The 24,029-nt window shown below is 40.7% G+C and overlaps 2 protein-coding genes across 2 annotated transcripts in view; one reads left to right on the forward strand and one right to left on the reverse strand.

The window, feature by feature from the left end:
- Nucleotides 1-483: 483 nt before the first annotated feature.
- On the reverse strand, nucleotides 484-6,329 carry snrpa1 (small nuclear ribonucleoprotein polypeptide A'). Its single transcript, XM_041044486.1, has 9 exons — nucleotides 6,152-6,329; nucleotides 4,986-5,133; nucleotides 3,742-3,820; nucleotides 3,276-3,322; nucleotides 3,073-3,175; nucleotides 2,638-2,717; nucleotides 1,883-1,958; nucleotides 1,284-1,377; nucleotides 484-762 (listed from the first exon to the last, which is right to left on the reverse strand). The coding sequence occupies exons 1-9, from the start codon at nucleotides 6,231-6,233 to the stop codon at nucleotides 605-607; spliced, it is 867 nt and encodes a 288-aa protein (XP_040900420.1). The 5' UTR covers nucleotides 6,234-6,329; the 3' UTR covers nucleotides 484-604.
- Nucleotides 6,330-16,414: 10,085 nt separating this feature from the next.
- LOC121181958 (mucin-5AC-like) overlaps nucleotides 16,415-24,029 on the forward strand; it is a 35,479-nt gene continuing 27,864 nt past the window's right edge. Inside the window, exons 1-18 of the mRNA XM_041038200.1 lie at nucleotides 16,415-16,424; nucleotides 16,528-16,789; nucleotides 17,097-17,211; nucleotides 17,349-17,439; nucleotides 17,545-17,657; nucleotides 18,564-18,792; nucleotides 19,487-19,612; nucleotides 19,706-19,823; nucleotides 19,993-20,131; nucleotides 20,508-20,618; nucleotides 20,746-20,815; nucleotides 21,660-21,797; nucleotides 22,123-22,287; nucleotides 22,371-22,465; nucleotides 22,579-22,705; nucleotides 22,798-23,053; nucleotides 23,313-23,365; nucleotides 23,836-23,939. Of these exons, the coding sequence (XP_040894134.1) occupies nucleotides 16,415-16,424; nucleotides 16,528-16,789; nucleotides 17,097-17,211; nucleotides 17,349-17,439; nucleotides 17,545-17,657; nucleotides 18,564-18,792; nucleotides 19,487-19,612; nucleotides 19,706-19,823; nucleotides 19,993-20,131; nucleotides 20,508-20,618; nucleotides 20,746-20,815; nucleotides 21,660-21,797; nucleotides 22,123-22,287; nucleotides 22,371-22,465; nucleotides 22,579-22,705; nucleotides 22,798-23,053; nucleotides 23,313-23,365; nucleotides 23,836-23,939 (2,322 nt within the window). The remainder of the gene's footprint in view (nucleotides 16,425-16,527; nucleotides 16,790-17,096; nucleotides 17,212-17,348; nucleotides 17,440-17,544; nucleotides 17,658-18,563; nucleotides 18,793-19,486; nucleotides 19,613-19,705; nucleotides 19,824-19,992; nucleotides 20,132-20,507; nucleotides 20,619-20,745; nucleotides 20,816-21,659; nucleotides 21,798-22,122; nucleotides 22,288-22,370; nucleotides 22,466-22,578; nucleotides 22,706-22,797; nucleotides 23,054-23,312; nucleotides 23,366-23,835; nucleotides 23,940-24,029) is intronic.

The raw sequence follows: 24,029 nt of genomic DNA on the forward strand, positions 1-24,029 counted from the left end.
GTGGACACCACATTCAAGTTTCAAGTCTCAGTTTGAGACAATTTGAGTACTTTGTGACTCATTGTCCTGCTGAAAGATGAAATGTCACCCCATGAGATTGATGCATGTGTGAATCTGAGCACAGAGTGCTCCTTTAGACCTCATTCAGTTTCAAATTCTCAGTTTGGACTGTACCAGAAACTCTTCCTTACAAAACAGGGACATGAAGTATCTATCAGCAGTGTCAAACAACATGATGCTATTGGCTCTATTTTGGGGAGTGCAGGATCCAGTGTTCCATGGAGTATGACCCACTATAGTGACAGGTCAGGAGATCCTGGCCTCTTATCATTTGATTTTGACCTTTCTTTTTCAATACATCTCTTGTGAGTCCAAAGCTTTTGCCGTTTTAAAATACAGGACACTTAGAGGACATATAGTTGGACTGCATTCAGCTGGGAAGGTCAACTGACTGCTTCAAGAAAGGAGTCCCACTCACAGCAATATTAAAAATGTGTTTTAATTTTGTCATTTTACAAAATAAACAGACCCGGTAAACGTATGTTCAACACAAGAAACTGACAACATGAAAAAAAAAAAAACAACTCAAATAATTTCAGGGTACTCAGGAGCCATTAACATGTGGTTCTTCATCCATATCTTCATCATCTTCCTCTTGATCTCCCACATTCATTTCCTCTTCAGCACCTCCACCCATATGTTCCTCCATCTGTTCAGTGTCTCCCTCTTCCTCCTCCTCTTCCTCCACCATCCCAGCTGGACCTGATTTTACAAATGAATAGATTAATCCATCAATCAATCAAAACACAACATTATACAATCTAACTCAAACTCTGAGGAATTCTGTTATCCCAAACTTTTCCCTCCTCTGTCTGTGGCTCTCAGCCACAAGTCCACTGGTTCCTACTGAAGATGAACATTTTTAAAAGCAGCTCACAAATGTTTTTACCATACTGAAAATAGTCCTTTGCAGTGGCAGATTAATCCACACTTGGTGCTCTAGTGAGTATTTTCACACACACACACTGCTTATCAGGAGGGTCAAGTAATTGCTAGTTCAGTCTTTTTATTATAAAACACTACCATTTACCATTCAGAAGCTACTACTGTGATTGGTCAGCAATATTACTGCCTCAGCATTTCTGTCACAACCTCTGAATAACCCAATGTAAGGAATCCTGGTCAAATGTGTTTATACAAACAAAATGACACATCGGCATAAAGAGTTCATCAGGCTCTGCAGCTTCACTGGAGATCTGAGGTAGTATTCAGTCAGCACTGACCTTGTCTGAGATCTCGGCCTGGGATCTGACCGGCCTGCAGCATCCCTTTCAACCTCTCCACCTCTGCCAGTGATGAAGCATTGGCGATGGCATTCTGAAATACAAACACACTCATGTAAACCTCAGCTAATATGATCCCACAAATTCTGTTCATCGCTTTACATTCTGCAAATTCACCACTACAGATCAGACTCTTCATACAGGTCACTTAGTACATCAGTGATTCCTCATCTCAAAGCTTCAAAGCCACATTGAGTCCTACATATGTTAAGAGTGAAATTTGACAAAGTAGAAATTTTAGCATGAATGTTATTAACATTAGAAACTGTAGTTTGACATAAAAAAAAGTCTAGACTCAAGGCTCCCTTACTAGTTTTTTCAGGAGCTTTTTAACAACATCTCACTGTTCTTAGTGGGTGGAGACTGCCCAGTAGTCATGGAGCTGGCTAAACTGTCATCATGTGATTGTTAACCCTGTGTCTGTACTCCAGGATGCTCTCTGGCTGTCTGAGCATCAGAACAAAACCAACATACAGCGTCACCTGAGAAGAGGTCAAAGGTCATCCACCTATCCTTGAACAGAAACCATATAACTGCACCTTGACAGCCTCCACGTCCGCTTGAGACGGCCCCGTCCTCTTCTTCTCAAGCTGTGCTGCCACCCCAGGAGTGAATCTGAAAGGAACACACCTCCTTTAGACAACATGGACACACACGGCTTCTCTGACCTCTCAACCAGTGTAGTCAATCTCATGTGTAGTGTCTTTTCTTATGTCAAATAAACTGATACATTGTCCAAAGACAGCAGTCCTAAGCAACACTGTGGTCAAAGTTACTGGCTTCAGGTTTAAGTAGTTAAGGCCCATTCATGTATTAGCTCCATTAAGGGAGGTTTGCTTTAACTCACATTTACTGGGACAAGTAGCAAGTGTACTTTACTACTCAAATCATTCAAATCTACAATTTAGACCTTAAGTATTTGAACAGTTACACATATTTTGTTCCTCAAACATTTTTGTCTGTCAGCCACATGCGTCCAAGCGTTCTTGAAGTGGTTTTAAATTGCATGTGTTAAAGCACAGAGTCTGAAGAACAAGACATGTTTAACTGTCCAAATAATTATGGTGTGGCCTGTGTGTTTCAAAATTTGGGGAATTATGTAATGAATCATTGCACACAGCCAAAAGAAACATAGCAGGCCAATATATGTTTGTCCACTGCTATGTGCACGAATGTATTACATAAGACGGGTGGCCACAGTGTTTACTTAATTGAATGCATGATTTAAGCCGCTCCATCAGCCAGGGTCCAGCGGTTCTGAGGAGCTGCTGTCTGACATGGACTTTTATCTTACGTTTTCGTTCGCCTGGCAATATCCTTTGCAAGCTGAGCACCTCGTTTGCCTTTGAACATTTTCTCCGCCTCCTGGCGTTCCTATGATGATATCACACAGTTAAAGTGAAAACCCTTGTTAAATTCAACCGAGGGGGGGCAAGTCCGGGCAGGAAAATGCACAATTCACCACAACTCCTTCAGACATTCAACAGGATGTGAACTCCAGAGTGTAACATATATTAGTTTAAAGGTTATTCAGCCACTGTAAAATCCATAGTTTTGCTTTAGCCTCCATCTCCAACACATCTAACCCATGAATAACACCTCATGCCAGGCCTGGAAAAACTGTACGTGGTCACTGAGGACTGGTCAACAGCCCTGTATCCCACATTACCTCACATTTAAATAGGACTTTCAAAATACTGGCACAATATACCTGCTCGCTCGCACTTACCTTGAGTTTTACCTTCTGGAAGTCAAGCACACGGATCTGTGGGATCTTGTTGATGACGTAGAGCCTGTAATGCTTCTTGTTTGTCACTGGATTCCTTAACAGGCTGAAATTTCAGTAAGTATTACAAACATGTACGATCACAATTAATTGGTGCACAAGTTAGTTTAACAACCAGTTTGTCTTTGAGTATTGACGATTCATACCTGAGAAGGGTCAGTGTCTTGACTGAGGCCAGCGGGTCCAAGTCGCCCTACACAAGAAAAGAACAACTGTTCAGGAAAACTCATTACGGTAAAAGAGAGACGCAGAGTTTCCAAAGTGCCTGATGGTCTACTACCAACTACAGAGTCACATTAAACTAATTTAGAGGGGATTCATTCCACTCTTTTGTAGGTGATATTACTCAGTCTTTGCTGTCACAGGCAAAGACTCAACTGTTGTTTTAGGGGATGTAGTTGTGCTGCTATGATGGAAAATTTGAACAGAAAAATTACAATAATCTTCACAGAGGTAACAATTATAGAAGGGCGTCAGAGTGTAAAGGAAATTCCATTTTCTGGTATTTCAGAGTAAATCAGTAAACTTTGTACTCAACATTGTGATCACAAATATAAATATCTATAACATTAAAACGTTCTGTTGCATTAATGGCTGTTGAAGTGAACTCACCAGCTCCTGAATATGGTTGTTTGTGAGAACCAGTTCTGTCAGACTTGGCAGAGACACCTCCAGATTCTCACCTATACGACTGGAGAAAACATTTAACAGTGTTAAAGGTACGCACTGTGTGCAAAATAATAAGGAAGCAAGATCGCATCAAGACACTGTTTATTAATGTAACACTTATTTTGTTTATTTCAGCTGTTATATCCTAAATCTGTTCTTCTCACACAGATTCACTCAGTGATGTTCAGACCAAGAAAACAGCTCTGTGTTAAAGAGAAGCTATTTTGATGTAGCTGCTTGAAGTACTACTGAGATGATTAAGTATAATCTAGAAGGTCAATTTAACATCTTATCAGACACTGTAGCACTGCACAGTGATTTATAATCTGATGACAACCCTGTGAAGTTATGACACATCATTCGCAATTAGCACAAACATTACATTAAACACTGTGTCTGTGAGCGGTAATTAAGCAGGCAAGTCACTAACAGACCACATAATAGCAAACTGACATTATTTGTCTCATCTGTCACAGACACGTTTTTGTCAAACACCTACAGACTGCACACAGCCATATGTAGTGCACCGCCACCTCAACATTATTCATAAGTGAATTTCATTCTGAAATCTTAAAACCTTTCATAAAGCTGTTGATGCTGATGATGTTTCCATAGTGTTTGATCGTATATTATCATTAAACCCCCTCAGGAGGTTTTCATTAATAATGGGCATTAATGCAGATGAGTGAAATTTAAAAAAAAGCCACTCTCCTGTTGTTTTTCCCAGGAGAAAATTACATCAAGAGGTTTATAACAGTCAACACTGCGGCACATCAAAACACATAATATTAAGGCAGAGTTCTGCCTGGATAGAAAGCCTTGCTTTAACAGTCCGCATACAAATATACATACTCCAGCTTTCCTACTAGGACTGTATGTGCGTCAAAAGGTTAGCTAGAAATAACACCCCATAGACTGAGAAGCTGTAATTAATACTGACAGGTAGGCAGGGGAAATGTTCACATATGCTCTAAATGGGAGTAAAATTGCTGAATAGCAAGGGCAATATTAGACCAATCACACCTGAGCTCAAAGAAATAAATCACTAATATATTATTTATAATCCCAAGTTTATTTTGAGTCTGCAGAAAGCACTGAAATGCTCTGTGGTTAATTTGACTATACAACATCAACATGCTTTCCTTTTTCAACTCAAGACACTGGAGGATGCTGCAGCATTCACTTACCAAATCCTGTTGTTGTTCATAAGCAATGTTTTCAGTCTTTTGAGCAGAGGGAAGCCATCCAGTTTCCTGACTTCATTATCAGAGAAGTCAATAGTGTCAAACTGGTCCAGAGTAGCTCCAAGATTTTCAAGCACTGGAATTTTATAACCTGTGACACGAAAAAAACATGATTGTTGAGAAGGAACCTTTTCTTGCACCTGACCAGTAATACTCTCCAGGGATCAGTGTGAAGAGGAATAAAGTGACTGACAGAGGTAGTTTGAATATTTCATTTTGTTTCTCCTACTGAAATGAAGGGGACAGGCTTACTTTCTTATCCTTACCGTTTGTTTACTTTTTCCATTAAACGTTTCATTTTCAAAACTGGGTTAGAATTAGTGTGCAGTAAAGGCTTAATGCAAGGAATTACAACAACACAGGGCTTGAATAATTTCTGCTTCAAACTGACCTTTAATAATTTAGTAATACTTATTATATATACTATCTGCTGTACTGGAATGAGAGTTAGGGTTATCCAATGTGAGGGCTGTGTCTGTGGGCCATACAGTCACAGCTTTTAGAGTCTGAACCAATTGAAAGGTACATTTTTTAAAAATCATAATATTTATGAAAAATATTATTAATACACAAAGTACTAATATCCAAAGCAGCTAAATGGAAATGATTTTTTTGTAGGTATAGGTATAGGGAAAATTTCCCATGTCACATTTCGGTCAGAGTGATTTACAGATGGTCCCTAACTTTCTTGTAACATGGCGGGATAGGTGAACGCTCGCTGCCGAAATCAGACAGTAAACACCGGCTGTCCGGAGGCCTTTTTAACTAAATGTCTGTTTAAAACCCAACTTCAAACTATTTTCACCATGGTTAACAATCCAGCTTTCACGTGTACCTACAACACGACACAACAATTTCCACAGAATCCTGACACTTTTAAAGCAAACACAACTGGTTTGCTTTCAGGCCCCTTAGATGATGCTAGGTTGTAGCTAAGAGCTACGCAGTAAAACAACTGCAATTTATCTTAAACCTACATTAAAGTCACTTTGCCGTACATATCAGAAAGTACAGGACCCAGTTTGTGAAGCTGTTGAATGAAGCGCGGCATGAGGCCTGCACACAGCCTCAGTAAGCTAACTGAACACATCAGCTAAAGTTGAACTAACCTCGTAAATCCAGCTCTCTGTCTCTCACAGGGTTGGTATATTGAGCAGCCTGCTCAATTAGCTCCGCTGATAATTTCACCATGTCGAAGCCAATAACAGACGATATCAACTTTTGATTTTTGCAGCTAAACCAAACACGCTGCCGCCCGGAACAAAAGCTGCGCTTTCTTCTTCTTCTTCTTCTTCTTCCTCTTTTTTGAGCTTCCCCGGCGGCTGGCAAACACGGAATTGACGCATTACTGCCACCAAGAGGTTTGGAGTGTGAATCGGGATGTCTAGCGTTGACAATGTTCTTCAAAAAAACTCAAATCAGTTCATCTAACATACTGAAATGGGATTTGATGACATTTTTACTGAGTTTTGTGTTTATTTTGTAGAATGATGAAGAATGCAACGAAATCTCGTTCCTAATACGTACCTGAACGTAGAAGGAATGACAATAAAGTTCTCTGAATCTGAATCTGAAAAAAATATATATATCAGATCCTCCTCCCTCTGCTTTTGCCAACTTTCCTTCAGTCTCTGCTTCATAATGCTCTTGATTTCTGTCCTGCTGAAGCTAACTGGCAAATCAGTGTTAATATCTTTTGGGACCGCCTTTGTAACCTTATCTGCCATGTCATCTCCTTTGATATCAATAAGTACTGGTACCCATCAGAATCTTACTGTACCCATAATTTAAATTTTGCACGTTTGTTGTACCTGTTCTATCAAAATATCTGGTCTGCTGTCAGAGTGACTGTACAGTAAACTGACTGGTGATGAAGTCCAAAGCCCAGAAAATTAAAAATCATCATCAAGAGCCAAAGAATATTAACGTTGCTTTAAATCCATTTTTAATCACCTGCTGCTGAACATCAGTTCCACCTACTTCAGGTACACCTTCCTCCTCTTCTTTGACTTTATTGGTTGGCTACAAACCAACATCAAAGGTGCATCATGCTGCCACCTACTGTCCTAGTGTGTGTAACATCATGATTGTGGAAGGAGTTTATTTTCTAGATGTTAGACGCCCATCCATCTATCCATCTTCTATACCGCTTGATCTGTCAGGGTCGCGGGGGAGCTGGAGCCTATCTCAGCTGACTATGAGCAAGAGGCGGGGTACACCCTGGTCTGGTCCCCAGTCAGTTGCAGGGCTGACAAACAATGACAGACAACCACACACTCACATCTAGGGGCAATGTAGGGTAGCCAGTTAACCTACTGTGCATGTTTTTGGGGATTGTGGGAGGAAGCCGGAGTACCTGGAGAAAATCCACGCAGGCACAGGGAGAACATGCAAACTCTGCACAGAAGAGCCCAGACCAGGGTTCAAAGGATCACACGAGGCTAAATATTGGAAGAAGCCATGCGAACCGCTTAAAAGGACTGTACAACCATCCACCAGCCTGTCTTACTCAGGTTTCGCTCCATGTCCAGCACCACTCCTGCTAGGCAAACAGTAGCACCCAGCATCGCCCAGAGCTATCAGTCTAAGCTGATACACACTGATTACAGCTCATACACCTACACATCAGGCTTATCTCTCTTGCATGCCAAGTTCGACCATACCTGTGGCTTCTGTGTGCTGTGGACAGATAATCATCAGTGGGGTTAAAGGGGTGGATTTCAGAACAGGCAGTCTGTCTGGTTGCTGCAGTTAAATAACAAAACACAATTTTAGGTGAAATAAACTGTTTGATTTAATTTTAAGCCGTTGATAGTTTCAGTACCTAATTGTGTCACAGTACCTTCTCACACCTCTTTAACAGCTTAATCCATGCGTACTCTTATCTCCACCACAAAGCTGGATGGAAACTATTGTTCATACAGCAGCTGCATCACGGAGCAAAGGGACAGCTCCTGCTCTGTTTCTAACCAGTGGTGGAGAGTTATTAAGTACATTTTACTCATGGATTGAACTCAAGGACAGTTCTGAAGTACTTGAGTGTTTCCATTACACAGGCCTGTTGTGAAGTTTTTACATACAGGCTTGCATGTATTATATATGATGTATATCACATATAACTAAAATTAGCTCCATCTTTGTAAGATGACTTTTTACTCGTAATAACAATTTTCATTCATTAATCTTCTATATACTGCTTGATCCGTCAGGGTGTCATAGCAATTTTAAAACGAGATATTGCTACTTTCTGATCTCAGTACTTGTTAAATTGTGGCAATTTGTTTAGTTTTTTTATTCTATTGAAAACACATACTCAATCTGTGGGCATAATATACTATAATCAGTTTTAAATGAAGGTGTTAAACTTGTGTTAAGCTCTATTTGCCAGCAAATGAAGGAGCTGAGAGGTAAAGTTGAATCTAGATCTTATTTCCCACAGTTTCACACTGTTTTAAGTCTGTTTTAAAACAGTACTGATATGCTCAAAATCCATAGTCTCCAAAACTTATTAAGTTTATCAGGAGTCATTCTGTGGCTGAGTTCATTAAATAATGATTGAATAGCAACACAAACAGAGGATCTGAGGACTACATATGACTCTGATGAAGATACAGCAGTGTTAAAACATTGATCTGTTTGCAATATTAAAGGCTACAAACCAATCAATGTGCTTCATTTGCATTTTCCCTCAGAGGTTTGTTGTCCTTGAGTTGAGAGGCACCTGATTCCTCTTAGTGCTGTGGCTGCAGAAATTGTGGGAAATGAAACCTAGATTCAAATTTACCTCTCAGCTCTTTGACTTCCTGACAGAAACAACTTAACACAAGTGGTCATCTCCCTGTGACAAATTACTGCAGTATATTGCGTGAACGTGTGTGTTGGGTTCAAACTGACAAGAGCACTGGGAGAAAAAACACAGCCTCTTCTTTTATTTGAGTGAGGCCACAGTGGAGATGCCAGGTTCTGGTAAGAGAGTTGTTGAGCAAAACAGTTGAACCTGTTCACCTATAAGCAGATGGCATTGTTCTGTTTTTAAAAAACTTACCATCTATTCCTGCACTTACTTAATTTTTAGATGTATTTGGAACCTTTTCTGAAAACTTTATCTATCATGCATAACTATCAAGGAGGCATCTGATGCATAGTCCTGTATTATTCTTCTTTTCAACAAATCAAATGTGCGGCTTCAAACCACCAATGAATTTATCCCAAGTGCTGTGCGTGTGTCCAAAGCCTGATCCAGGATCTTACTCCTCTGTGTCATAATGTTCCTTTGTTTTCAATAAACAATTTAAAACACATCAGTGAGCCACACCGTTACACAGGGTGACATGTTCCGTCATTATTATGCTGTATCTTATTTTGACTCACACACACCATCCTGCTGCCAAAAATACTCACTACAGCTCCACCTGTATGATTAATTTTTTTTTTTTTTTGCAAAAGTGAGCTGCTGCACTTTCAGGAGTATCTGACTCTGAGGTCCACTGAGGGTCTGACTCACACAGGAGAGGAGAGGACAGGCAGAGGAGCAGGGCTCTGAACATGTTCCTCTGTTTGGACAGTTAACATCCTGCTGTATTTCCGTACACACTCAGGTAACACCCAGAGCAACAACAATTAAGCCCTTACACCTCCAGGAGATGAAGCACACTATCCCCCTGCCCATCTCAGATATTCATTTACATCATAACGTCCCAGCACGTCCTGTCTCTTTTTAAATTTGTTTACCGTTTTTCATACAAAAAAAAACAAAACCACATAAACCCTTTTATTGATATAAAGACATGACCTGGATGCTGACAGGTGGACAACCCTAATGTCAAGGTGATTATTCTGTTCCATTATGGCAATGTCTGTCCAGGTGATTTCATTATATATATTTTGTATTCATTTGAAATTGTGAAAAAGTGGAAGACAATGTAGGAACGTCTCAGAACTATTTTCCCAGCAGTGGAGAGCTCTGTGTTGACAGTCTGGTGTCTTCATGCATTTCTGAAAGAAAACCAGAGCAAGACCCTCCTCTGACAAATATGTGGCACTGAATGTGGAGCCACAAGGTAAATATAACCTTCTGTGGTACCAAGAGGTGCTAGTGGGTTACCTGTGAGGCCTGATGTGGCCCTTGTTCTTACACAGATTTAAAATGGAAGGGCTTCAGCCTCAACTTCTAACATTCCCACACAATGGCAAGCTTCTCGTTCAGTCTCAGACTAATGATATTCTACATTGACAAAGCTCAGCTGGCATAATACACAGATGTTTGTGGTCTATCACTTTGTTTATGGCTCATTGTTGTTCCTAATCTCACAGGATTGGCATCAACTATCACACGTGTGTCAGCATCTTTGTTGAAGTGTCTCATTACTGCCCTACTACATCCTCTACAAACACTGTTTCCTGTGCTAATACGTGGGACTAATGTGATTCTGATCATCTCTTATAGAGCCATAACCCACATTCACAAGAAGGTAGTTTGATGGATGGCTGATGTATAAAGTGAATAACTATCACACCAGAGACTGGGGTTTGTCCTGACTTATCAAAAAAGCCCTTTGGTTAAAGTTAGAGAAAGATGGTGGTTTGGGTTGGATGTTAATAAGCTGTTCAAAGCTCTTTTCTATGCAGCATCACAAAGTCCCAGTGTAGTTTAAAACTATTAGCTCACCTCTGCAGGAGCACTCTGACATCAGCTGAGTGGGACAACATGTCAAAGGAAGCAGCTATAGACAAACTTAAGCCATTATCACATGTGAAGTCTGCTGTCCTCTCTTCCTTTTCCCCAAGGTCAGCTTCAGCTTCATCCATTGGCAGGTTGCTTGTGTGCAGAGTAGTGTTCTTATTTGTCTTTAACACTGGACACATTACTCTGTTCAGACAGTTACCATCCTGCTTTATTTGTGTCCACACTCAGGTAAGACCTGGAACAGCAACAACTTGTAAATCCTACCTTTTTATCTGCTGGACTTGATGTACACTAAAGGTAAGAAGGGGAAACTCTCAGAAGATTGGAGGTGATTATTGTGAATGTCATAATTTGTCACTGGAGTCAAAACAAAATTTTATGACTTGCCGGATACATTAATTAGCAGAATTTCATCTCTGCATGACAAACGTAATCTGGCATCACATTCCTCTTATATGTATTTACTGTTGCTCATTTGTAGTATATAAATGTAATTAGTAGAAGACAGTGTTGTATGGTCACATGAAGCTGGGACAGCTGTGGGACTTGACTGATTGACTGATTGATTGATATGTGTGTATGTGTTGGAGCAGCTGGTCAGCACAGCAAGGCGACTGGCAGACAGGGCAGAGCTTTCCCTCACAGTGTGAATGTGTCTGAACTTAACAGTCAAAGTGACCAGTGTCGGTCAACTCATGGTCATCCAGCTGTTCTTTCTGTGTCTGCAGTCTTTTGTCGTCCACATGCATATTCATTATAAGCCGATCAGAAACCTGATTAGTAGTATATGCGGCAAAAAAATAGGTGTCCACCTGGAGAAATCTGTTCAGGGAAATCAAGTTTTTCTAATCCACTACCTGTGTTAGGGAAACCAACTTACTGCAAAAAGCAAACTCCAAACCAGGTTACTTAAGTGCAAATGAATGCACTATCTCACACTTGAATTTGATCCAGACAAGTAGTTTATAAATGTGACTCAGTGGAATTAGATCCTGTTACTGTTCCACATTGGTTTTTAATTATCTAAATGATACCACGTCATACAAATCCTGTACTTATACCTTCGAGTTCCATTTAAAATATTTAATGATTACAAACAATTATGTGCCATAAGCTACTGAAGCTAATAGCACATTTGTAATCAGCTTATAAAACAACTTTAAACTCATAAATGAAAGTAAAGCTTACACGTGTGGCACGCGAACCATTTCACATGTAGTCCATTAGTGAGCCAGCTGACTGGTCATATATTCCTTAACAATTTGATGATAAAAGATAAGTCTGGATGATATAAGGGGAGTTCCCGCTTTAGGCATGCCAGCTTTATTTTCATCTTATCAAATATTTGCTGTGTAACCTTGCTTTGATAAAAAAAATACATTCAGATTTCTCCAAAATGATCCAGGTCAAACCACAGGAGCTGGTTTGTTGTGGTTGGGCCCAAACCACCAAAGACTCAGCTCAGTTATCACTGTTGGTTAAAGGAGGTGAATGCTGTCCAAACACACTTTGACCCTGTGTTGTCACGTCTGAGGTTGACTCAGAAAATCTCGATATTGTGCAACTTTTTCACATTAGATTAAAGTTAGTTTACTCCACCACTGGACACACTGAGGTCACGTTCTCTAGGCTTTTTTCAAAGCCCCTGTACAGCTGTCAGCTTCCAGCATGCTATTTATGTATTTTCGCTGCAGTTCTGCCTCTAAAATATGCACTGATTTACTTTCATGGTCTATTTAAACCTACTGATTTATCATTCATACAGTGACATGGTTCACATATTTTTCACTAGTATTGAGTATGATATGTCACATGTAATTACTTTGATATGTAAGATCAATGTTCCACATTTTCCAAGGAACAGTGGTTTTGTGGAGAGGCCACCAAAAGAGCTTCAAGGAGGAAATACACTCACTGAGCACTTTATTCAGAACATCATTCTAACAGTGGGTGGGGCCTGCGTTTGCTCTCAAAACTCAAAAATGGGAACAGATTCTGGTACATGTTGGATCAGAATCAGAAAAACTTAATTGATCCCTGCAGGAAAATGGCTCTGTTACTACTGCTTAACACACAGTTCGGAAAGAGGACGTGAATAAGTAAAAAAGTAAAAACTACTATAAAATAGTGAGAATAATAAATGCACAGAAAGGGAATGGAAAAATTTAGCAGTGGAAAGCTGGTGCATGTAAGCTCAGACAGGCCTCGGTCTTTATGTGGTGCCATTTTAGTTTTGGTGGTCCTCTCAATTGTTAACAAAGATTCAAATGTTACACAAATGACATCAGCTCTGACAGGTTTTTTTTTCTGACAGAGGGTCCCTTCCCAAAAACCTGAAGCTGTTTGGAGCTTTGTGGCAGTGGTTGCCCGTGGCTCTGCCCTCAGAGTCCACATCTGTCCTTATTTGAAAATGATGAACAACAACAAACATGCATTTGGGTTTTTACAACCAGTGAAATAAAAATCATTGCAACAAGACAATTTCTGTTTTTCCACATGTAATGATTTTTTAACTTTAAAGAGGTTGAAGGATGACACACAGTTTTCTGTCCAACTGGGCTATTTTTTTTCTTTTGACTTAATTATGTGGGGGAAAATTGTTTTGGGTGGGTGGTGATAAGTTGGACTCCTTTCTTTATATTTGGGTTTCCACCAGCAGAAGGTTTGGTTCCAATAATCTGGTCCTTATGGTCATCACAACCAAATGTCATTTCACTTTATTACAACTAAACTTTTCTTCTATTCCAGTTATTATTCTATCACAGCTCTGTGATAAGAGAATGATAAAGGCTTAAATCTGTTCATATGAGTGTTACATTGAACATGATGTAATTACATTATCTAAAATGTATGTATTTGAGTAGTTTCATAATTAAAAATTCAGCCACCCCTATGACGCTTGTGCAGGTTGGTGCAGGTGTGCTGATAATGATGTAGGTGTGTTTGGGATAGTACTCTCCCATTGTCTGGAGAACCTGTGCACAGGACGCACAGACACACTAACCCTACACTACAGTACTGGGTGAAATAAGGAAAAGATGTAATCAACTCACTGTAGCTACAACAGACCATGTTACTGTATGAACAATCAAAACTAAGACAAGGGTACTGAAACAATAACAGCATCACAGCCATGTTTTAAAGTGGCAAAATAGCAAAATTGTTAAAGTGACTTTAGAAATTACACAACCAAAGCATCTTCAGCTCAGTATAAAGTCACTAAAACAACCAGTATGTGAACTTTTTACACATACACATCATTTTTTACACATGCACTGTTGCCCATAAAATTGGAATAAAATATGTTTTACCTCTTCTCATGAAATGATTGTGACAATGTGATTTATTCTTGATAGATAGAAGTATATACCTTCTCAAAACATTATTGATCAATCTTTTCTAGTGTGATTACTGATGTGTATAAATAGGAATAAAAAGAGGAATGTGTCTATATGTCTATATGTCTATATATATATATATATATATATATATATATATATATATATTGCTGATTGCCTAAAAACTGCTGTTTTTAGGTATAGAAACATTAAATGATGTTTTACTGTTGAGGCATTACCATGAGCCCTTGTTGTGAGTGTGATTTACAGAACCTCCTATGAAACAACAGGATTCTGAAAACAATTGCTGATTAGTGGTTCTTTGTCGATGGCAGGGCTACACCCAGGACTGTGCAGCACAGAGCAGACCCACGTCACAATCCTCATAATCTCATTTTGGTGGACAGTAAAACAATACTAATGGGTCTGTAATGAAATGAAGTGAATGTAAGTAATCTCAACTTTCCATTCATGTTGAGTCACTGCTGAGTCTTGCTATTGTCGGAGATGACTGCTGGCGATAAGAAAACAAAAGGCAAAAGTGTTAATCACTCAGGGATCTGAACACACCTTGGATAGATTTAAACTTTTATCGCCTGAGTTAAAATATGATAAAGTAAAGCAAATAAAAACACGCAGGAGAGTATTTAGTGAAGTCCTTATTTATCTAAAGTCTTACATTATATCAGTCCATTATTGGTGATAGACCACCACGGTCTATTACTCCTGCAGGTCTAAATCAGATTTGGTCCTTGTGGGTGTTTTCTACTTGAACCTTGAACAATGCCAAAGCTGTATCCTGAAAACGCACAACCTTTCCTATCTTTCTTACTGTTCTTTGCCACAGGTAGAAACTGGCTGAATACACATACACACAGGACACATGTTTGGATTTGAGTTGCAGTTTTAAGCAGTGGATATCACCAGCCCTTAAAGTTCCCCTCAAATCTCTGTTCATGTTTTAAATGGGTGGGTAAATATATTTCCTCACTTCCTTCTAGTGATTTATCTCCATGCTGTTTTCGTTTTATTTGTCCAGGTTTTTCTGATATCTGTCTCCACCCCAACGCAACAGAAGGAGCTGGAATTTCATTTGTAGTGCTCAACAGCACAAAAACACACAGAACAGAATCTTAACATTTACTGATCACGGTGAGGTCTACTGATCATGCCATGCTGCTGAATTTTTATTTTTTAAGAATAATTAATAATATAAGTAAAATAAAATAAATAATATAAGAATATATTCATGCAAGCTGTGACCCATGATCGGGCTCATTGCTATTTTACTGTTGATCCCCACGGCTGTTACATATGATGTCACACACACTGCAGTCTTCTTCTCAGGGCGATCCTATCTTTAGGGTGATTCAGCAGAGACCTTACGGTGCTGAAGGTATCACTGGGATGATTCTGATCAGTTGACAGTGTCCCCGTCTGATCTGAAGTTGTGGTGGGATCGTCATCATCTGCTCCTTGTAGCTGAGTGCCCCTTAGACCTGCTGCACCTCCCTCTCATTATCCTTCTCCTCACTGGCAACATGCTATGCTCTGTGAAGAAGGGTCTCCTCCACCAAGCTTTAATGGTCTCTGTGAGTGGGTCTCTTGTACAGTGTGTGTTCTGTACACTTTGGTGGAACTCACCCAGTTTTAGGATGTGATGGTGCTACTGGTCCTATGACACTGTTAAAGAAATATAAAGTCTTTGAAACTGCAACTGAGTTAAACAATGTGTTTTCAGTTTTATTATGTAGTGAAGTCACATAATAAAACAGTTATTCCACATTATTATAGGCTGTGGTTATAGGTACCAAATGTCCCAAGGTGTGTGAAGTGGAGTGAACCAGGTACTATGGAATTAATTGAGACATAGGGCAGGACCAGCGGTCATGATTCATGATGTAAAGCTATGGGAATGCCACTCCCTCACATGTCAAACTAAGACCTTGCCCCCTGGTATAAAGACCTGGGCCTCCCTCCCCTTGTCCTCAGTGATCCTGCGGAGAAGCAAATGGTCATGGCTAAAGCGTGGCTGCTATGGCTGACCCTGTCTGCCATCGCGGCTGCTTGGCAAAGCGGTACATACATTATTCTCCATTAGACAGCCTGACAAATATAACAAATGGGACAGTTCAGCAGTTCAAATGTTTATCCTTGTGCTGCAGCAAAGTTCATTCTTATTGTGTTTTAGTGTGGTTTGAGATTTGATGATTGATTTCTTGACAAATAATTCTCATTTCTTTCAACAGAGGCAAAGTCTGCTGTGAACTTGTTCTCCTCCATGTCCCAGTTTCCTGAAAAAATAACTGGTGAGTTTGTTGGTTGTTGGTAGTAACTGTAAATTGAATATGTCGTTACGTAAGGCAGTGAGTGAACATTCATCCATGTAGGCAAAGACCTGTGTATCACATCTAACCCTAACCCTGCCTTTGTGGTATCACATCCTGATTTGTCTTTGTAGGTGTGAGTCCCATCCACAATGGCCAGGTTTGCAGTACATGGGGCAACTACCACTTCAAGACCTTTGATGGGGATGTCTTCCAGCTGCACTCCACCTGCAACTACGTCTTGGCGTCTTCATGCAGGAGCAGCTACAAGGACTTCAACATCCAGATACGAAGAGAAGAGGTTGGCGGCCATCCCACCATCAAAAACATCATCATGAAGCTGGAGGGTTCTGTGGTGGAGCTTTCCAAGGGTTCAGTGATCTTTGATGGCAAAGTGTGAGTTTACTCTAAAAAACTCCATTTCCATTCTGCCTGCTTAAATTATTGCTTCGGACTGGATGAAAATGCTGTATAAACTGTGTTTATACAAATGTTTGGTGATTTGTGACGTGTAATGAAGCCTGATCTTGAGAATTGTGCTTGCTTGAAGTGATCAGTCATCAGAACAGCATAGTCAGAATATAAAGACATTAGACACACAATTAAATTTCCTTATAAAATACTGACATCTGCTTCCACTCTTTGCCTTCACCTTCCTTTGGCTCTAGGAGCAAAAACACATAACGGTCATTTTCTTTTGCAGAGCCGTTCTACCGCTCAGTCAAGCAGGAGTGTTCATCGAGAAAACTCCCACCTACATCAAAATCAAAGCAAACCTGGGACTGGTTGCTATCTGGAATGAGGAGGACTCTTTTCTGGTATGTGTTATGTGTCTGCACAGAAAATATGAATGTAATATATGTGTGTGTTTTACATATGTGTATATATTTTTATGGACATGTGTACATTTCTATTTTTTAATGTTTTTATGTGTGTATGTGTCTGTGTTGCTCAGGTGGAGCTAGACCTGAAGTACAAGAACCAAACCTGTGGTCTTTGCGGAGACTTTAATGGGGTCCAGACCTACAACGAGTTCTACAGTCACGGTACACTTCAACACACTTCGACACACTTCAACAGTCTTCAATAAGTCAGTCACTGTAGGCGTGGGCACAGAACTGAACCACGGTTCTTCGATTTTATCCAAACAGGAGTGAAAATCTCCCCGGTGGATTTTGCCAGCTTCTGGAAACTGGATGGGCCTACTGAGAGCTGCTCTGACTACACACTGGAATCAACAATTCAACAAAACTGCAATGACATGGTGAGGCTTCACCCAGTGAGATGGAAATCAAAATGGAAAAAAAATCATTCTACACAATATTATATCACCGTTACACCGTGGGCAGTATCTGTTTTGGGTTCTGGGATTTGATATTTTCAGATAACTACGTGTCTTGTGGTGTCGCAGCAGCAGCTTCATCGCTGCTCTCGGTTCATATGCTGAGCTGGAGCGTAACTGGTTTCAACAACCATGTTCTAGAAGCAGCTTTTCCTCCATATCAGAGTAGAAAAGTAAAAGTTAGAAGATTGACTCACATCAATGAACATTTGAAATGGGCAAATACTTCCCAGCATGCTCTCTGGCAATGTGCATGAGACTGTCACCCTTTCACAATGACTCGATGAACTGATGCAACATTAATAGTTAATACAGTCTGACTAAATTACACTGCGGAAAAAAATGTGTCACATTATAGTATTTTCCCATCTGAAAACTGCATTATGACAGAACATGCTTTACTCATCGTCTGCTTGCACATGTGATATTTGACTACCACTGCCATTAAGTAATACTGTCCTAATTACAGTAATATAGTTTATAGTTTAGGTTATTTCTGTAGGTCAAGTGGGTTCAGACTAAACCACCAGTGCAGTTTAAACCACAGCTTCTGAAAGACTTCAGTGACCATTTGACTTTGACCCGGACAGTGTAGGTTTAAACCTGTCCTAAACCTTAAGTCACAGCTCATCCAGTGATAGAGCAACAGCCCCCTGTAGGTGGAGTGAGAGCTTAGTGCACCAAGCCAGACAACAGCATTGCTACTATGACTGCACTATGCTTCATTTTTCACCTTATTTTCCTTTGCCTTACAAATTATTTGCTCTCTTTCCTCTCTGTGCTTTTCTTCGGTTTCCAATTCTGTCCATCTGTCCATCTGTCCTGCAGAAACCTCTGTGCGAGCAGATCCTCACAGGGCCGGCCTTCAGCAGCTGCCACAATCTGCTGGACACCGCCGCCTTCACTGCCGCCTGTGTTGCAGACCTCTGCCAGTGTGGTAACGGAGCGAACGTAGATGCAGACCCCTTCTGTCTGTGCAACACTGTGTCTGAGTTCTCCAGACAGTGTGTCCATGCAGGTGGGAAGCCCTACAACTGGAGAACCAAAGCGCTCTGCTGTGAGTACACTCAATACACACCACTCATTAAATATTGGTTCACTGACTCGAAAAGAGCAAAAATCGTATTATAACCCAAAGAAACCCAAGAAGAGGCTAAATTTAAAAAAATCTAAATTCTGTCACAGAGTAATTTCAAGCCACAAGCAAGCCACTCAAGACACAGCAGAATATAATGCATATTTTTGCAGAATCTTTTTCTAAATGTTCATGGAGAATGAGGGATCTAAGGCCTAATTCACTTAAAATAGTTGATTGAAGTGATCGTGAACCTTGACTTGGGGTTGTGATTTAACTGTTGATGGCAACAGACCTGGTACAGCTCCACCCACTCTGTTACTCATGGCTGGACCACTTCTCCAACCAAGAACAGCAAGTCAAAGGCAACTCCAGACTTTAAGACCATGTTACTGGGCCTGGAAAAATGCAGGATCTACTGCATTTGTTTCTATATTTTATTTCACATTACTAGACTAGTTCCTCATTAATCAAACACTGAGGTCAGAGTGAGTAGGCTGATTCATAAAACATGATCAACATGTCGTCCGGCCCCCACCCCTCCTCAAAGCTGTGGTCAGAGAGGATACTTTAGAAGCGTGGGCAGGCCGTTCACGGGTGGAACCAGGACTCAGTGATATACTCTGTGTGAATGAATGTTATCTGAAAGGTTATGTAAGAACTGGTTTGTTCACAGGGAAGTCGTGTCCTCTGAAAATGGAGTATAAAGAGTGTGGAAGTCCCTGCGCCGACACCTGCTCCAACCCCGAGGCCAGCCACACCTGTGACAACCACTGTATCGATGGATGCTTCTGCCCTGCAGGTGCAACAGAGTGACACACATTCACATATACACATATGCATTAAGCTGCACACACACCATGTATCAACAAAGTGACACTTTGATCACTTACAGGCACGGTCCTGGATGATTTAAGTGGAAAGGGTTGTGTTCCACTGAGCGAGTGCTCCTGCAGTTACAACGGCAAGGTCTATGGACACGGAGAGTCCTACTCCAGTAACTGCAAAAAATGGTATGTTTATACAGTGTGCCAGCCTGTCTGTCTGTTAAAGGAACACTCCACATTATGGGGAATGTGCTTGCAGGTCCCAGAATGTGTTCTTGTCTATTGTAGCCTAGTCTGTAAATAAAAAAGCTTTGGAGATGACTGGTAATTAAGATTAACTTGTGTGTGTTGACAGTGTGTGTGAGAGCGCTCAGTGGAAATGTACAGAGGAGAACTGTCCAGGAACCTGCTCTGTGGAGGGAGGAGCTCACGTCAACACCTTTGATGGAAAGGTCTACACCTTTCACGGGGACTGCTCCTACATCCTGACTAAGGTAGCATTCATCACTTCTGTTAAACCACACACACACCTGTGCTAAGGTGACAAATGCACAACACTGCTACACAAGCCTTAACACTTCAACCTCAAACTAAAGCTATTGTAGATAGCTATAATTAATAAAAACATCTCTGTACCTTCCCATAGGGGCTAAAACTATTATTGTTACTTCTGCTATTACTACGTCAACCATGTCTAATAGTAATACTATAAGTATTAATGCTGCTAGTATTGCTGCTGCTGCTGGTGTTGCTACAGCTGATACATGCACTGTCACTTCTCTTAGTGTTATTCTGCTGCCTGTGCTCTGCGCTCTGCAGACATGTTGTCCCACCAGCAGGAGCTGAACAGTTCTGTGTCTGTGTGTTTAGGACTGCAGTGGAACCCAGTTTGTGGTTCAGGGTGAGCTGATGCAGTGTGGACTGACCGAGAGTGAAACCTGCCTCAAGTCTGTTACCTTAGGTCTGTCGGGAGGGGCTAATGTGAGTATGATACGCACACATACGCACACACTCACTTAACATTATTTATTATACTTCATTCATTTTGGAAAACTGTACTTTTTGTCTGACAAGATTTCGATAACATGTTGTCGTCTTTCATATAAAGGTGATCACCATCCAGCCCAGTGGCAAGGTTTTCGTGAATGGCATCTATGCCCAGTTACCCTTTTCTGCTGGTGAGAGACTTTCCGCTGTTCTGTAACCACCTGTGACTTTCTCTCTATCTTACATGTACAGAAAATGCACAGTTATATACATTAAAAGCTACAGTAAATTTTATCTATTTACCTGAATGATAAATCCTTCCCTGTAGCTGCAGTCAGTCTTCTCAGTCCTTTCATTATTGGATCTCAGTGCCCAAACTATAGCATCTGCTCTTTTCCTTTACTCCATCAACATTTAAATACCATCTCATGTTTGTCCTCATTTGGTAGTAGTAGTAGTAGTGATAGCTAAGGGTACAGGGTGGTGCAGAGGCACTGCATCAGCAACACCCACTGGTCAGCCAGTGAAAAGCTAGTGTGAAAATAAAGTGTGGCTGGCGACATCATGCGTCCATGTTGGGTCACTATCTCATCTCAGAGCTCAGCCATGCTGCCATTTATATGGAAAGAAACAAAACAAACAAAAAAAAAATTGAAAATAGAGCTAAAAAAAAAATCACTTAACAATATATATTTTTTTTTAAACTAGAAATGCCACTGAGATTCATGCCATGTTTGTATTTTCAGGCACTGAAATCAACAGCATAAGCTCAGTAATATCAAACTGCATGAGCATCATTTTCCATTTTCTACAAAATCTGACAAACATCAACCAAACAAACCCAGTAGCTGTTTCCACATGGTCCTCCCCAACAAGTTAACCATCTTCACTGCAGATCCAGCATCATTTCATTTGTCTGTGGCCCAGATAAATTTAACAGCACGTAATCAACTGTAAACTGTACTATTTCATTCTGTCCATTCCCTTCCAACCTTATAACAAACTCCTATCCCTAACCTTTCTCTCAACCTGTAGCTGGGATCTCCGCCTTCAGAGCATCCTCTTTCTACCTGCTGGTCCAGACATCTGTTGGAGTTCTGTTGGAGGTGCAGCTCAAGCCAGTCATGCAGCTCCACATCACAGTAACCAGTGAACACCAAGACAAGACCTGTGGTATGTACACTAAAATGATCTGTATGCACTCTGAGACTGACAACACCCCTAAGTACTCAAAGAGTGATGGCGTTATTGAATCCTGTTGGTGCATTTGGGAATGTATGGATAAATAAATTGGGAAAAAAAGTAAACAAATACAAGCACAAATAAATAAAAAGCAATAAAGGGCATAAACACAGGTTATCCAACACTGTATATTTTACTCTTTAATGGGAGCTGTAAGTTACTGATGACTGAACCTTTCCTGCTGTTGTTTACTCAGATGTCCAGTTTTCTTTTAAAACAAAGGTGATGTCATTAACATGATGGTGTCCGCCTGCAGGTCTGTGCGGGAACTTCAACAGAAACCAGGCTGATGACTTCCTTAAGCTCAGCGGTGTTCCAGATGCTACAGCAGCTGGTTTTGTCAACAGCTGGAAGACTCATGCTGCTTGCTCAGATGTTAAGAGCAACTTTGAGAACCCCTGTGCCCTCAGTCTGGATAATGGTAGGTTGGACTCCTCCAGATTCTCTGTTGTCCCCCTGAGGTCATCAGAATGACTGATGTTGGTCTTTGTGTGTCACTGACAGAGAAGTACGCCGTGCACTGGTGCTCCATGCTCAGTGATCCTCAGGGAGTGTTTGCCCCCTGTCACTCAGAAATCAGCCCCGACTCTTACAAAGAGGTGAGTCTCACAGCTGCAGCTTTACACTTCAGTGGACTGTACCCAGACCAGTCTCCAGACCTGTGACATGACCTCATTCCTGTTTCTTTTTTTTTTTTTTTGTATCCTCACAGAACTGCATGTATGACAGCTGTAACTGTGAGAAAAGTGAGGACTGCATGTGTGCTGCAGTCTCCTCTTATGTCCATGCCTGTGCAGCTGCAGGAGTCCAGATCAGCGGCTGGAGGAAGACCATCTGTGGTGAGAAGTGAAAAACAAATTTGCCATTGAATTGAATTGTTAAAGCATTACAAGTTCCCTCTGATTCTGATTCTGTGGTCTGACCTCCTCAGGGAAATATGCCGACTCCTGTCCGAGAAACATGGTATACTCCGATAACATCACATCCGGCAGTCGCACCTGCCGCTGCCTCGGCTCCACAGACCTCAGCTGTCACTTCTCCTTCCCGACCATCGACGGCTGCGTCTGTGCCGACGGAACCTACCTGGACGACTCTGGGAACTGTGTCCCATCTAAGGCTTGTCCCTGTTATGACAAAGGCTCTACAGTGCCTCCTGGACAGGTCGTCAACAAGGACGGGGTCATGTGGTATGAAAACTATATATTGCATTTAGCAAGTTTTTTTTGTTGTGTAATTGAATGTGATTTGACAGGTTAAAATGAGCTTACGTTACACATCATATCATAGTCTTAAAGTCCCAGTAGTTTTTTGATTCGAATGTTTTAGATTCATGTATATAATTAAAGCATTTTGTTTCTTTCTTTGTAGTCAGTAGTTTTAAGCAATGCACTGAAAGGTTATATATGTACATTAATATCGTTTTTTTTTTTTTAATCTCTCCACTAGCACCTGTAAGGAGGGCAAACTCAGCTGCATTGGAGAGTTTAGTGTACAGCCAGGTAAGTTACATGATTCAGAATAACATGACAAGTAGCAGCCTAAAAGTGATAAATTAATTCATGATAGTAACTTATACAACTCTGATGGTACAGGGTTGTTCTTTTTTGGGGGCTCAAACACTGTCATCTAGCATTTTGTAGTTTAAAGACTTTGGCACACAATCAAAAGCAAGTACATTTTCATTCTGCTACCAGGAGGCGATGTTTACCACAGTAATCAGGGCCCTCTGGAGGCTTGGAATATGGCTCTGGTAGAAAAAGCAAAAGAGCTGCTGAGTCTAGTGCATCATTTTAATATGCTATTACAAATTTAAACTACAGAAAGCTTGCTCTGTGTATGTGTTACTGTGATTCTCAGGCTGTGCATTTAGTAATTAAGACTTGAATGTGTCAAAATCAAGAAAACAGTGGTAATGTCATGTATAAATTAGTGACCAGAAGGAAGTGATCTCTGACACATCTATTTTCAGAGGCCTGCCCTGCTCCCATGGTGTTCTTCAACTGCTCTGCAAACGGTCCAGCTGCAAAAGGAACTGAGTGTGAGAAGAGCTGCAACACTTTAGACATGGCCTGTGTGAGTCATCTGTTGTCCGACATAAAAGGAAATCTACATGCAAATACAGACTATTTTATGACAGTTTATATCTAGAACAAAGATTTGGAT

Source organism: Toxotes jaculatrix, chromosome 1, assembly GCF_017976425.1.
Source record: "Toxotes jaculatrix isolate fToxJac2 chromosome 1, fToxJac2.pri, whole genome shotgun sequence".
NCBI classification, from domain to species: Eukaryota; Metazoa; Chordata; class Actinopteri; family Toxotidae; genus Toxotes; species Toxotes jaculatrix.

Coding starts and splice junctions, on each gene's coding strand:
- snrpa1 (XM_041044486.1), bottom strand. CDS start 6,233: ATGGTGAAATTATCAGCGGAGCTAATTGAGCAGGCTGCTCAATATACC. Junction 5,134..6,151: donor CAGAGAGCTGGATTTACGAG/GTTAGTTCAACT, acceptor TTCGTGTCACAG/GTTATAAAATTCCAGTGCTT. Junction 3,821..4,985: donor ATGAACAACAACAGGATTTG/GTAAGTGAATGC, acceptor TGTTTTCTCCAG/TCGTATAGGTGAGAATCTGG.